Here is a 13,803-nt window from a genome sequence, read left to right on the forward strand (position 1 = left end):
ACTAGGGGCCATCGCAAACCTCATTTTCCTCTCCAAATGCAAGGCACATTTCTCTGGCCTTGTCTTCTCTAATATAAAAAAAACATAGCAACAGGGATATAAGACGCACCCTACCAAAACAAGACACTGCACTGCACACACTTCTCCCTCTGGGGAGAGGATGAGAGGACAAACAATATATGCCAGATATGTAGTGATGTTGCTTAACTGGAAGGCGCTCAGATACGACGGTGATGAGCGTGGTTTAAGAACCACCTGGAATACAGTAGGCTTCCATGGAAACAAAGTTAGGCTTTTGAAAATCCCACCCCAGATACATGGTCTGATTTTCAAAAGTGCAGCGAACCCAACAGCTCCCACTGGGATGGCTGGATGTTCCTGGGTGCTCAGCATTTCTTGAAATCAGCCCAATTACTTAGGCACCTACATATATGAACTAGGGGAGATTTTCATAGGCACAAAGGACAGTTAAACACCCTATTCCTGTAAGTGGTGGGAGCCTAACTGCCCTTTGTGCCTTTAAGAATCTTCTCTGTAAGCACCTAAGTTCAGGCACACATTTTTGAAAATCTTGGCCAGAAGCAGTGGCTTTATATAGTGGCCACAATGGTTTTGGGGCTTTGCTGCTTGTAAGCTTTGGCTGAATTTCATCCCACTACTGCCTCCAAGACTGTAATAATTGTTTCATAACTGAGTGCATTGGGAGTGCCTGGCCAGCTGGTGACATGGATTTAGTTGAGTGGCCCTTGTGAGAGAAGAGAGACAGGGCTCAGGTCAGTGTAATAAAAACAAACAAGGAATCTTTACTTAGGATGCTAGACACTCATGGCCTGCTGTCTGGCTCACACACTGTGCTGCAAAAGATTTCTGCAGACAGACTGCCTAAATCCTGGCCAGGATTAAGCACTCAAGGAATGGATTGCTGACTAGCCTATGTGCATGGTTCTAGTGGCTGCTCTGTTTGCAGTGAAAGGAAATCCCATTGCTAGCTAGAGCTTGGCAAAGCGCAAAGTAACCCAAGTTAATGCTTCAAAGAGACATTTTGCCTAGTACTCACCAATGGCTCCTAAAGTGACAAATGCATTCTGCCGGGGGCTGATGTACTTGTCGTAGGGTCGATTGCCGTACATGTGAGCCGCGCTGTTGACCAGCCAGGTGACGTTGAGTGAGACGGTGTAACGAAGGATGGAAGCAAGGAAGTAGGAATTCCACAGACTCTCCCCCCAGATGTACCAGGGAACCAGGGTGGGGATCACAAAACACATTAGCGCTACTGAACTCTTATAGTACCTACAGGGAGAGAAAGGGACAGGAATAACAGCATTTCTGTGACCAGAGCAGGAGCTGCATGGTTACTGAACTGGACTAGGATTCAGGATACTTGGGTTCAATTTCTGTCTCTGCGACAGACTCCCTGTGTGGCTTGGGGCAGGTCACTTCATCTCTCTGTGTCTGGATTCCTCATCTGTAAAATGGAAATAATAGAACTTTGTTTGTCCTAGAAGTCTATTTAGATGATAAGCTTTTTGGGGCAGGGGCTGAATCTTGCTATGTGTATATGCAGTGGCTAGAATGATGGGACCTTGAGCTCATTCAAGGTCTCTAAGTGCAACAGTAATACAAAATAATAATAATATTATTACATGAAAAATAGATTTCAAAAGAAAATCTGTCATGCAGTTCCTGTAATTCCTCCTTTCCTCTAAGCCTTGTACAGAGCTATTTATTGGGAGATTTATTTACTTGAATAGAGAAGAACATCTGTATATTTCACGGGCTATTGGCAGTTTACTCACTTGGTGCTGACCCGGGAGTTTTTACTCATTTCTGATAGTCATATGTGCTAGTGCTGCCTAGTGGACAGAGCATGGGAGTAGCATTAAGGAGCTCTTGGTTTAGTCCCAGCTTTGCCACTGGCTTTCTGCATGACCTTGGGTAAGTCACTTCACCACTCCGTGCCTCAGTTTCCCCATGTGTAAAAGTGGAGATCAGAGAATCTACGGATGAGAAGCATTATATAAAAGACAGGTATAATCCTTATTATGCCAAAGAAAGTTCATTGGAACAGAACTGCAGCAGATGAGGAGCTCTGCAGATTACCAACTCACTCCAGCAGGGGAAAAACAGTCGAAAAATTGAGCTGGTTTTCCAAACTGAAACAAATCACAGCAGATATTAGCTGCATTCAGCCATTTGGACCTTAATTTGTTTTTGCACACAAAAAAATGGTGCTGACTTGGCAGCATTAACTAAAGTAAATGCAATCTGCCCCTCAATTTTACCTTCAAGCGCAGATTTCTGCTTTATTAACACAGAGGACATTTGCAAACCATTATTTAGAATACTCAGAAACAGTTGCCAGCAAGAATCATGCATTAGGAAGGTAAACCATTTTTCATTCTTAAAAGCTTGTTTCCTCCCTCCCTTGCTCACCGCCTTTGTGGTTATGTTTCCAACAGTCTGCTCGAAAGAAAAGCGTGAAGATCAATTACTCATGAGCGGTAGGGCCAAAACACTGCTTGTTAAATGTCAGGAGCTTTTCTGTTCCTCCACAAGAATGTTAGTAGAGGAGTGTTTGGTCGTTTTGTTTCAGCTCTCTCCTTGCCTATTTGTCAGCTGCTGTCAATAGGCTACATGGAAGATGTGCTGGCTTTTAATGGTAAGTTGCACAGGCTGACTAAAAGAGGAATAATTAAAGGACTTTGCTGAAGGGGGAAAAATTACCATAAAATTGCAGCTGTTTTCTGTCAGAGTGAAAATTGCATTCAACATTAATCTGTCTATGAGGAAAAGACAGGTAATGTCAGCTAGGCTGGGGGAAGGTTGAACGCAGCAGGGGAAGCTCCAGATATGCATAACTAGCTTGTTTTGTGTTTCAAGGGGAAAAGGACTAGTGATTCAAGGTTCTATGACAGTCAGAGTATTTAAAGCCATAAATTACAATTGATCAAAATACCGGAAATCAAACTGTACAGTGCAAATCCTCTGTCTGAACACCCCGGAACTTTGGGAAAGTTCCGCTTTTGGCTGCAAACTTTGCCACTGGAGCCTGTCTCTATGAAATGTACCAAAGACCATTTGCCCTATGTCCCAGTATGGCAATTAAGGTATATCAGCTGGGCTGGACTGTCCAACTATGTTTGTGTCAAATGCACTATTATCCTACAGCTAGCAAAGATTCTTCTTGAGCGCCATCCATAGGAAACACTGGTTTTGGAGCAGGGATATTGGCGTTCTCTCCCCACTGCTGCATGAAGCACCAAACAATTGCAGCAGCAGAGTGAAGACAGCCATGAAAAAAGGTCCAAAGAGGCTACAGGTCTGTTACAATACATATGAAAGTTCTGTCTAGGCACATTGAGCCATGATTAATTTCCCTAGCAAATCACAACTTGCACTGGCAGCGGTCCCATGCCCTTAGGTCTGCTAATCACTTGAGATTAGCAATAGGATGGACTGAGAACTTTGATGCTGAGGAATTAGCAGAGATTCAATGAGAGGAGAATTATCATGCAGGTTCATGTTTGTCGATATTTTGATATTGAAGCACATTGAGCATGTTGGCCACTGGCACGGTTTTTATTTTCACTTTCACCACTCAGATTGCAAAGGCACAAACGCCTCCATAAAGGAAGAAGAAAATTAGAGGATATGCGCTAGCTCAAACAGAAGTGAAGGGCAAGAATTATTAGGAGAGGTTCTATGGCCTATGTTACAGGTCAGACCAGACCTTAATGGTTCCTTCTTTCTTCAAAATCTATGACTGAAAATTGTGTCATTTAAGTGGGTAATACAGATGTAACTGCAAGAAGATTTTAGCCTTTTAAAAATCTTCTGGTATCTAGGCTGATTTGATTGGGCACCAAGTCCCCATCACGTCACAAACCTCACTGGGCCTGAATTTGCCTACCTGGCTACACAAGCAGGGCCTTAGCCAGCACCCACTCAAGTCAATGGGAGGCCTTCCATTGACTTCAATGGGCAATGTATCATCATCAAAATCTTTTACTTGATTTGTGGTAGCACTTAGGGTCCTCAGTCACAGACCATGGCTCCACTGTGCTAGGCCTTGTACAAACACAGACCAAAAAGACAATCCATGCCCTGATAAACTTACAATCTAAGCCATGTCTGTGGTCTGCCCACTTCTTTATTTTTAATTATTTGTATTCTCACATACTACAAAAATAGAGGAGGGATTTTCCTCAAACTTTCCAGTGAAAATCACCCCTTTGCTGAGACTGCATAGAAGATTTCAGTCCCCCTCGGGGCATTTTGGAGAAAGTTATAGGCACATGTAAAGAAGAGATTATAAAACAGACAGATACAGACCAGGTGTCTGAAGGTGGAACTCCAATGAAGGCCAGGGGTTCACACCCATTTACTTTCAATAAAGCCCCCAAATCTATAAGCAGCTGTAACTCTGACCAATCTATTTTTTCCTCAGAATTTCATGAGGAAAAGTAGTTTTCAAAGCCCTGAAATGTGACAACTTGGTCCGACAGTTCAGCCAAGTTTGTATGATCAAATGTGGGGGCTGGGGAAGGGGAACAAGACACACACACAAAGGCGTGGAGGAAACAAAGCTGAATAGTGCAAGAGGCAAAAAGAAAGGGAGAGCAGGCTGATAAGTGATGCAGAATGCTAAACTAAGCCAGGAGGGAGGCAAAAAGATGGGGAGGGGGTGAGTCTGAGTGTGAGAGAAAGAGAGAAAAAAAAGAGTAGGGTTGCCAACTTTCTAATTGCCAAAAACCAAACATCCTTGCCCTGCCTTTTCTCCCAAGGCTCCACCCCTGCCCTGCCCCCTCTCTGAGGCCCCACCATCACTCACTCCATCCCCTCTCCCTCAATTGCTTGCTCTCCCCTACTCTTGCTCAGTTGCTCATTTTCACCAGGCTGGGGCAGGGGTTGGGGTGCAGAAGTGGGTGAGGGCTCCAGCTAGGAGTGTGGGCTCTAGTATGTGGCTGGGGATGAGGGGTTTGGGGTGCAGGAGGGGGCTCAAGGCTGGGGCTGAGGGGTTCAGAGTGTGGGAGGGGCTCAGGGGCGGGGCAGGGGGTTGGAGTGTGGGATGCGGTGCGGTCTATGGGAGGGAGTTTGTGTGTGGGAGGGGGTTCTGGGCTGGGTCAGCGGGTTGGGGCACGGGAGGGGGTTCCGAGCTAGAGCAGGGGGTTGGGGAGCAGGAGGGGGCGAGGGATACAGGCTCCAGGCAGCACTTACCGCAGGCGGCTCCCAGAAGCAGCCACCATGTCCAGCTCCAAGGCGGAGGTGTGGCCATGGGGTCTCCATGTGCTGCCCCCGTCCTCACGTGCTGCCCTCGCAGCTCCCATGGCCATGGTTCCTGGCCAATGGGAACTGTGGAGCCAGCACCTGGGGCAGGGGCAGCATGAGGCGCCCCCGTGGCTACCCTCCAGCTGGAGGGACATGTCACCACGGAACCGGGTAGGGATGGGAGCCTGCCTGCCCTGGTGCGCCACCGACCAGACATTTAACGGCCTGATCGGCAGTGCTGACCAGAGCCACCAGGGTCCCTTTTCAACCGGGCGTTCCTGTCAAAAACCAGATGCCTGGCGACCAGAAAGGAGGGGTGAATGGCAGAAAGAGCATAATGTGACAAAGGAGTTGGCAAGCCATGTGGAATGATTCAACAGAGAGAGGAGCAGCAAAGAGGTACAAGAGGTGAGGTGAGGAGAGAGACAGAAGATAATGCGCCGTAAGATGGAGAACAGGCCAAGAAGAGCTGAATAGTCTGAAGACAAAACAAAATCAGGGGCTGGCAAGAGAATTTAAAGGTGCCACAGGCAAGCCTGCATAGCAGGGTAATGCGCTGTGTCCCACAAGGGCTTGGCACTGGAGAATGAGAGGCAATTTATCCTCAGACTGACAGGCAAAGGGAGCTCTGGCTCAGCATTCCTCGGTGCTTAAATTTGTGGGGGGAAGGTTGCAAGGGGTCACACACAGACCTGGCAAAAAGCACAATTATAAAAAACAGGGTGGGTCATTGAGGGGAACTTTTTGCTGTCTTACTAAAGTTGCTGCTCCCAGATTATGACAGATACCCACGCGCGCACACAAACGTTTTTCAGGCCACTTTAAGCACAAGTATCCCTCTGAACTAGGCCTCCTAAGACAGGGCACCTCTTATTTTAAACCCAAATTTACCCCCATCCATGCTGATCTCACAATATCTCGCTTCCATCGCTGCAAAACAGTGGCACCAGAAATGCAGCTGTAGCTGAGGCAACATTATTGTTAGACCTGGTTCAAAATTAAAAGAAAGAAAAACATTTCAAAGTTGTTTTTGTTTTGGCAAGATCAAAATGGATCCATTTTTATTTTGTGGGTTTTTTTTGTTTGTTTATCAAGATGGTTATCAAAATGTTGATAGAAGCTTTTTATTTATCACAATTTAGGTTTCAGCAAATGAAATGTGTCACTACACATTTCAACAAAAAATGCAATTAAAATTTCAGCTTAAAAAAAACCACAAAAAGTTTTAGCAAAAAGTTAAAAAATTCAACCGTTTTTTTTCAAAAAATGTGGTTTAAAAAGGCAGCCATTTCACAAGGAAGAAAAGTTGTTACTTGAAATCTTTCAGCCAGCTCTAATGATTACTTGTGCAAAATAAGCGAACCTCCCTTTTCTGTAAACTCCGAGCACGATTGTATGTGTGTACATCCTTAATTCTGAGCTTTGGTCCCATGTTGTGCAGGTAAGGGCCAGTGATTGTTGTACCTTTAATCACATAGAATTGTACCTTACACCAGGGGTCTCAACCTTTTTCTTTCGAAGGCCCCCCAACAGGCGAAAAAACTCCACTGCCCACCTGTGCCACAACAACTGGTTTTTTGCATATAAAAGCCAGGGCCTGTGTTAAGGGGTAGCAAGCAGGGCAATCGCTTGGGGCACCATGCCGCTGGGGGCACCATGAAGCTAAGTTGCTCAGGCTTCGGCTTCAGCCCCGGGTAGGGGGGCCCAGGACCCCGGGCAGCAGTCCTGTGCAGCAGGGCTTTGGCTTTCTGCACTGGGCCCTAGTGAGTCTAAACACCAGACATGCTTGATGGACCCCCTGAAACCTGCTTGCAGCTCCCCAGAGGGCCCTGAACCTCTGGTTGAGAGCCACTGCCTTACACTGAGTAGTTTCATTGCAGTTAATGGAGTTGATTATTCATGGACTAAGGCACTACTCAGTGGGCCAAGTTCTGCTCTCTGATACACAGAGTCACAGAATATCAGAGTTGGAAGGGACCTCAGGAGGTCATCTAGTCCAACCCCCTGCTCAAAGCAGGACCAATCCCCAATTTTTGCCCCAGATCCCTAAATGGCCCCCTCAAGGATTGAACTCACAACCTTGGGTTTAGCAGGCCAATGTTCAAACCACTGAGCTATCCCTCCCCCAAAACATCACTTTATGCTGTCCCACATACTAGCACGGTCCTGTATTCTAGGTTTCTATGCCTAGGTTTTAGGCACAAATGCAGCATTTCATAGAATCATAGAATATCAGGGTTGGAAGGGACCTCAGGAGGTCATCTAGTCCAACTCCCTGCTCAAAGCAGAACCAATCCCCAATTTTTTTTTTTGGTCCCAGATCCCTAAGTGGCCCTCTCGAGGATTGAACTCACAACTCTGGGTTTAGCAGGCCAATGCTCAAACCACTGAGCTATCCCTCCCCCAGCGTAAATGTAGAGTAGCTCCATTGAAATTAACAGTTTTACTCCAGATTTACATTAATGTAACTGACAATGGAATTGGACCCAGAGTGAGTAAGGATGTCGCATAATCTGGTCCTAAGAAATCCACTAGAGAGGTACAATTCACCATTATTATTACCAATCAGATGTCTTTTGTTTTTCCAGGAAGTAAATAATAAGCTTCTGTTCTTACAACAATGTGGTGTTGACATAAACAGGTTTACGTTCCTGAGAAAAAGAAAATGTAAACTCTAAATTCACTAGACTGAATAGTCCAAAACTCAACTGTCAAATCCAGAGCAATATCACTGGCTAAGGCCTTGGCTACACTTACAGAAGTACAGCACTGTGAGTTAAACCCGCCTTCGTACAGTGAGTAGGGAAAGCGCTGCAGTCTGTCCACACTGCCAGCGCACCGTCTCGTGGCCACATTTGCAGCGGTGCATTGTGGGCAGCTATCCCAGCATTCAAGTGGCTGCAACGTGCTTTTCAAATGGGGGCGGGGGAGAGAGAGTGGGTTTTTGGGGTCCTGAGAGTGTGTCAGCGCGCTGTCTTGTAAGTTCAGACCCTCCTCCTTCCCCCGCCTCTCTCTCACTCACTGACTGAAAGCAAAGGGCAGCTGTTTCTTTTTTTTCCTCATAGATGCGATAAGCAACCGCTCGCCAAAACGGACCCCAATCCCCCTGCACCGCCGCCTCTCTCTTCAAGCAACCATTAGCTGTCGGCACTCCAGACAGAGCCCCCTCCCCCCCCCCGCCTGCCTCTCGCTCATTCCAAGCCAACAGGGGCTGTGTTTGTTTTTTTTGATAAGCAGCCCTGGAAATGGCGCTTTGAAACAGCATTTCTGTGTCCAGAGTTCACAACAAAACAAAGATTCAGTGTAGCAGCCATGTTAGTCTGTATTCGCAAAAAGAAAAGGAGTACTTGTGGTACCTTAGAGACTAACAAATTTATTTGAGCATAAGCTTTCGTGTAGCTCACGAAAGCTTATGCTCAAATAAATTTGCTAGTCTCTAAGGTGCCACAAGTACTCCTTTTCTTTTAACAAAACTAGAGAGGACGCTTCAGTTAAAAGGCTTATGGGGAGTTTCTGGAGGTCAATCAGTGCATAATAACGTTACTCCCCGTTTACACTGGAGCTGGAGCATCTCAGCCAATGCGCAACAGCTGTTAATCCTCTCAGGGAGGTGGAGTACCAGGAGCGCTCCAGCCAAGGAGTCAGAGCACTCTACGTGCATTGCCAGTGTGGACGGGGAGTAAGGTAGAGCACTCTGGGAGGCTTTACTGCAGTACAACGTGCAAGTGTAGCCAAAGCCTAAGACGATCTTCCCTGCGCAGAAATGAACCTTATGCCACAGTTATATAAGCACTACAGAAATGCCTGTCTGAGATGGGATATGATTCACTCAAGCAAAGGTGAGAAGACAGTTATGGAAGCTCAAACACACTGCAAAGGAGACTTTGCAAAGTCCTGTGGAATTCTCCACTGCTCTCCAAAAAGCAGCTAAAACAACAAGACCAACGCATTTCATCAGTTTCATCCCTGGTCCAGTCCCATTGACCACGGATTAGTTCAGCCCTTCCTGGGGATTTCTGCAATGCAAAGATAGGCGTGACCACCCTCTCTTCCCAGTAGTGTCCAAAAATAACATTCTGGCTACCAAACAGAATTGATCCTATCCAGCTTTTAAAACCCTCCTGGTCACACATTCACTGCTGAGAATAGTGCCTACACCCTGGGCAGTAACTCTTCGAAAATATTATAATTTCAATACAGGCTGAAGCATCCAGATCAGTGTCCCCTACCATAGTGATGATAATGGACTGGGGAAGGCTGCAGTCTGGGCTGTACTAACCCAGCTGGCCAAGCTGATAACATTTATAAAAGAATTAAGGTACTGGGAGAGGCAACAGTTCAGCTCGACTGGGGCCTGTGGGCCAGGTTGGTGATCACTGGATAATTCAGACAGAGGGATATGTCTTATTCCTCATTGAGGCTGTTAATGATGATCATGTTTATTGCATTCATTGATATAATCCAATTAAAAGCTCCAGATGCAGACTTTTCTTTTTTGCCCCTGTGACTGCATGCCCTGGTGTTTTTGGAAGAGGGGAAGGTAAGAAAGGGCTAGTTTGCTCCGGCAAGGGGACCTGGGAGTAAGAGCTTGCAGGACTGATCTCCTGGTACCCAACAGGTTACCACTGGGAGGGGTGGGCTCTATCATCTCCAAACAAGTTTAGGGAAGGGCATGTTGGGGAGGAAAGAAAAGGAAAGTAGAAAATAATGTATCAAAAATAGACTAAGTGAACTCCCCTCCCCCATCTCCAACCCTCATTCCCCCCAAACCTCCGCTCAGATCCCCCCTTGGGAGTAGTTCCAGAGCTTTCACTTACTTTCTTTGAAACCGCACAACAGGGTCATCCAGCAGGTCAGTGAAATCCAGCTTCCTGCCTTTTTCTATGACATCGCGATGCTTGCGGACAAAGAGCCAGCCGATGTGGGAGAAGAAGAAGCCACGACACGCATTGTGGGGGTCAGCGTCCGTCTCTGAGTACTTGTGATGCACCCGGTGGTCTCGACACCACTCAAAAATGTCATTCTGTTCAGACAGCAAGGGAGGGGTGAGAGATACAGACTTGGCATAATGACTTTGGTAGCACCTTATCTCACCCCCCGCACACACACACACACACACACACACACTCCCACACACACCCCAACCACACCCTAATATATTTGAACCACAGAACGATTCTCTGTATCCGCTAAGAAAAATAAATCACGTCAGATTAAATCAGGGACTGAAACCACTAGGGGAAACGTGGGTTTATATACACACCGAGGGTTGGCACTCTTATAGCCAGACCAGCTGTTTCCTAGAATCATAGGAGATTAGGGTTGGAAGAGACCTCAGGAGGTCATCTAGTCCAACCCCCTGCTCAAAGCAGGACCAAACCCAACTAAATCATCTCAGCCAGGGCCTTGTCAAGCTGAGCCTTAAAAACCTCTAAGGATGGAGATTCCACCACCTCCCTAGGGAACCCATTCCAGTGCTTCACCACCCTCCTAGTGAAATAGTGTTTCCTAATATCCAACCTAGATCTCCCTCACTGCAATTTGAGACTATTGCTCCTTGTTCTGTCATCTGCCACCACTGAGAACAGCCTAGCTCCATCCTCTTTGGAATCCCCCTTCAGATAGTTGAAAGCTGCTGCTATCAAATCCCCCCTCGCTCTTCTCTTCCGCAGACTAAATAAGCCCAGTTCCCTCAGCCTCTCCTCATAAACTCCCTAATCATTTTTGTTGCCCTTCACTGGACTCTCTCCAATTTTTCCACGTCCTTTCTGTAGTGGGGGGCCCTAAACTGGACACAATACTCCAGATGTGGCCTCACCAGTGCCAAATAGAGGGAAATCATCACTTCCCTCAATCTGCTGGCAATGCTCCTACTAATACAGCCCAATATGTCATTAGCCTTCTTGGTAACAAGGGCACACTGCTGACTCATATCCAGCTTCTCATACACTGTAATCCCCAGGTCCTTTTCTGCAGAACTGCTGCTTAGCCAGTCGGTCCCCAGTCTGTAGCAGTGCATGGGATTCTTCCTTCCTAAATGCAGGACTCTGCACTTGTCCTTGCTGAACTTCATCAGATTTCTTTTGGTCCAATCCTCTAATTTGTCTAGGTCATTCTGGACCCTATCCCTACCCTCCAGCGTATCTACCTCTCCTCCCATCTTAGTGTCACCTGCGAACTTGCTGAGGGTGAATCTAGCCCATTTTCCAGGTCATTAATGAAAATGTTGAACAAAACCAGACACAGGACTGACCCCTGGGGCACTCCACTTCATACCGGTTGACAAGTAGATGTTGAGCCATTGATCACTACCCACTGAGCCCAATGATCTAGCCAGCTTTCTATCCACTTTATAGTCCATTAATCCAATCCATACTTCTTTAACTTGCTGGCAAGAATACTGTGGGAGACTGTATCAAAAGCTTCGCTAAAGTCAAGATATATCACATCCAGAGCCAGTTATCTCATCATAGAAGGCAATCAGGTTGGTCAGGCATGACTTGCCCTTCGTTAATCCATGTTGACTGTTCCTGATCACCTTTCTCTCCTGCAAGTGCTTCAAAATGGATTCCTTGAGGACCTGCTCCATGATTTTTCCAGGGACTGAGGTGAGGCTGACCAGTCTGTAGTTTCCCAGATTCTCCTTCTTCCCCTTTTTTAAAGATGGGCACTATATTTGCCTATTTCCAATCGTCTGGGATCTCCCCCGATCGCCACGAGTTTTCAAAGATAATGGCCAATGGCTCTGCAATCACATCCGCCAACTCCCTCACCACCCTCAGATGCATTAGATCTGCACCCATGGACTTGTGCACGTTCAGCTTTTCTAAATAGTGGTGAAAGAACAGGTGAAGGTCTGAGGGCTGCTCACCTCCTCCCCATTGCTGCTGTGCTACCCAGTGCAGCAGTCTGGGAGCTGACCTTGTCTGTGAAGACCGAGGCAAAAAAAGCATTGAGTACCTCAGCTTTTTCCACATCATCTGTCACTACGTTGCCTCCCCCATTCAGTAAGGGTCCCACACTTTCCCCGATCTTCTTCTTGTTGCTAACATACTTGTAGAAACCCTTCTTGTTACCCTTCACACCCCTTGCTAGCTGCAACTCCAATTGGCCTTCCTGATTGCACCTCTGCATGCTCGAGCAATATTTTTATACTCCTCCCCAGTCATCTGTCCAAGTTTCCACTTCTTGTAAGCTTCCTTTTTGTGTTTAAGTCATTGAAGATTTCACTGTTAAGCCAAGCTGGTCACCTGCCATATTTGCTATTCTTTCTGAACATCTGGATGGTTTGTTCCTGTGCCCTCAGTAAGGCTTCTTTAAAATACAGCCAGCTCTCCTGGACTCCTTTCCCCCTCATATTAGCCTCCCAGGGAATCCTGCCCATCAGTTGCCTGAGGGAGTCAAAGTCTGCTTTTCTGAAGTCCAGGCAGGGCCATCCTTAGGATTTATGGGGCCCTACGCAGTATTATTAAACTGTTGCCCCTATGCCTGATGGCAGCCCAGGCTCACAGCCTGCGGGTTGGGGGCAGAAACGAGGCAGCAAAGGATACCGCAACGCTCGGCCCACCTCACGGCGACAGAAAGTCACAGTTCCCCGCAGAGACCCCGGTACCCTCTCCCTCACGCAGAATGGACATGCAGAAGGTACCTAATTAAAAGCACTAAATTTGGGAATAAAAAATGTCAGTTGCAGGCTTTTTGATATGCCCTGAAGTTTGTCAGAGAGATTTATTTGCAAAAACTTTGTAGTAAGTGTGAGTCAGCTGTCTTGCTGAATACAACATTAAATATTATGGAATACGTGATGCAGCTCATCTTTGTTTTACATTTTCTTAATCAGTATTTCTAAGCTGATTTTATATTTTAAATGTACTCTTAAGCCTTCATAAAATAATCATTCCAGATTACTACATATTTAACTCACTGAAACAAAGACATTATTTTAAATTAATCAGTCACAGAGGTTTAGTGTGTTCATTACAACGTTCATTGCTTTTAGAAAAAGGGAACACTAATTTTCTTTGGGTGATCTCCCTAACAATAAACATGTTTATGAAATTTAACCAACTTTAAACAATATGTTTCCAAAGATTTTAGGCATAACAAAGGATTTTATATCTTACCAAGGTACTGATTTTGCTGGAGGGTTCTCTTAAAACTAGTTCATCAGATAGTCAGAAGTAAAGAAAGGGAAATTCTAAAGGGTGTTGTCCCTTTAAGGTTTCAGAGTAGCTCACGAAACCTTATGCTCAAATAAATTTGCTAGTCTCTAAGGTGCCACAAGTCCTCCTTTTCTTTTTGCGAATACAGACTAACACGGCTGCTACTCTGAAACTTTTTTTACTATAGTAATTACAATTAAAATGTGTATTTTAGATAAGGGTGGTCTTTTGAAGGATTTATTTAAAAACCTATATGTCTGAAGATCCAAGCATTTAAGGCTAAAGATGATTGTGCATCTAAAAAAAAAAATCTATGCAAGGATTTTTTTTAAGAGATATGATTTTATAATCTTCACCAACTTACTAATGAAAT

General features: G+C 45.8%; 1 protein-coding gene across 1 annotated transcript in view; it reads right to left on the minus strand.

Moving 5' to 3' along the window:
• SCD5 (stearoyl-CoA desaturase 5) overlaps positions 1-13,803 on the minus strand; it is a 77,992-nt gene that overhangs the window by 10,611 nt on the left and 53,578 nt on the right. Inside the window, exons 3-4 of the mRNA XM_038399496.2 lie at positions 10,086-10,291; positions 1,058-1,290 (exon numbers count right to left, since the gene is read on the minus strand). Of these exons, the coding sequence (XP_038255424.1) occupies positions 1,058-1,290; positions 10,086-10,291 (439 nt within the window). The remainder of the gene's footprint in view (positions 1-1,057; positions 1,291-10,085; positions 10,292-13,803) is intronic.

This window comes from Dermochelys coriacea, chromosome 4 (genome assembly GCF_009764565.3).
Source record: "Dermochelys coriacea isolate rDerCor1 chromosome 4, rDerCor1.pri.v4, whole genome shotgun sequence".
Lineage (NCBI taxonomy): Eukaryota > Metazoa > Chordata > Testudines > Dermochelyidae > Dermochelys > Dermochelys coriacea.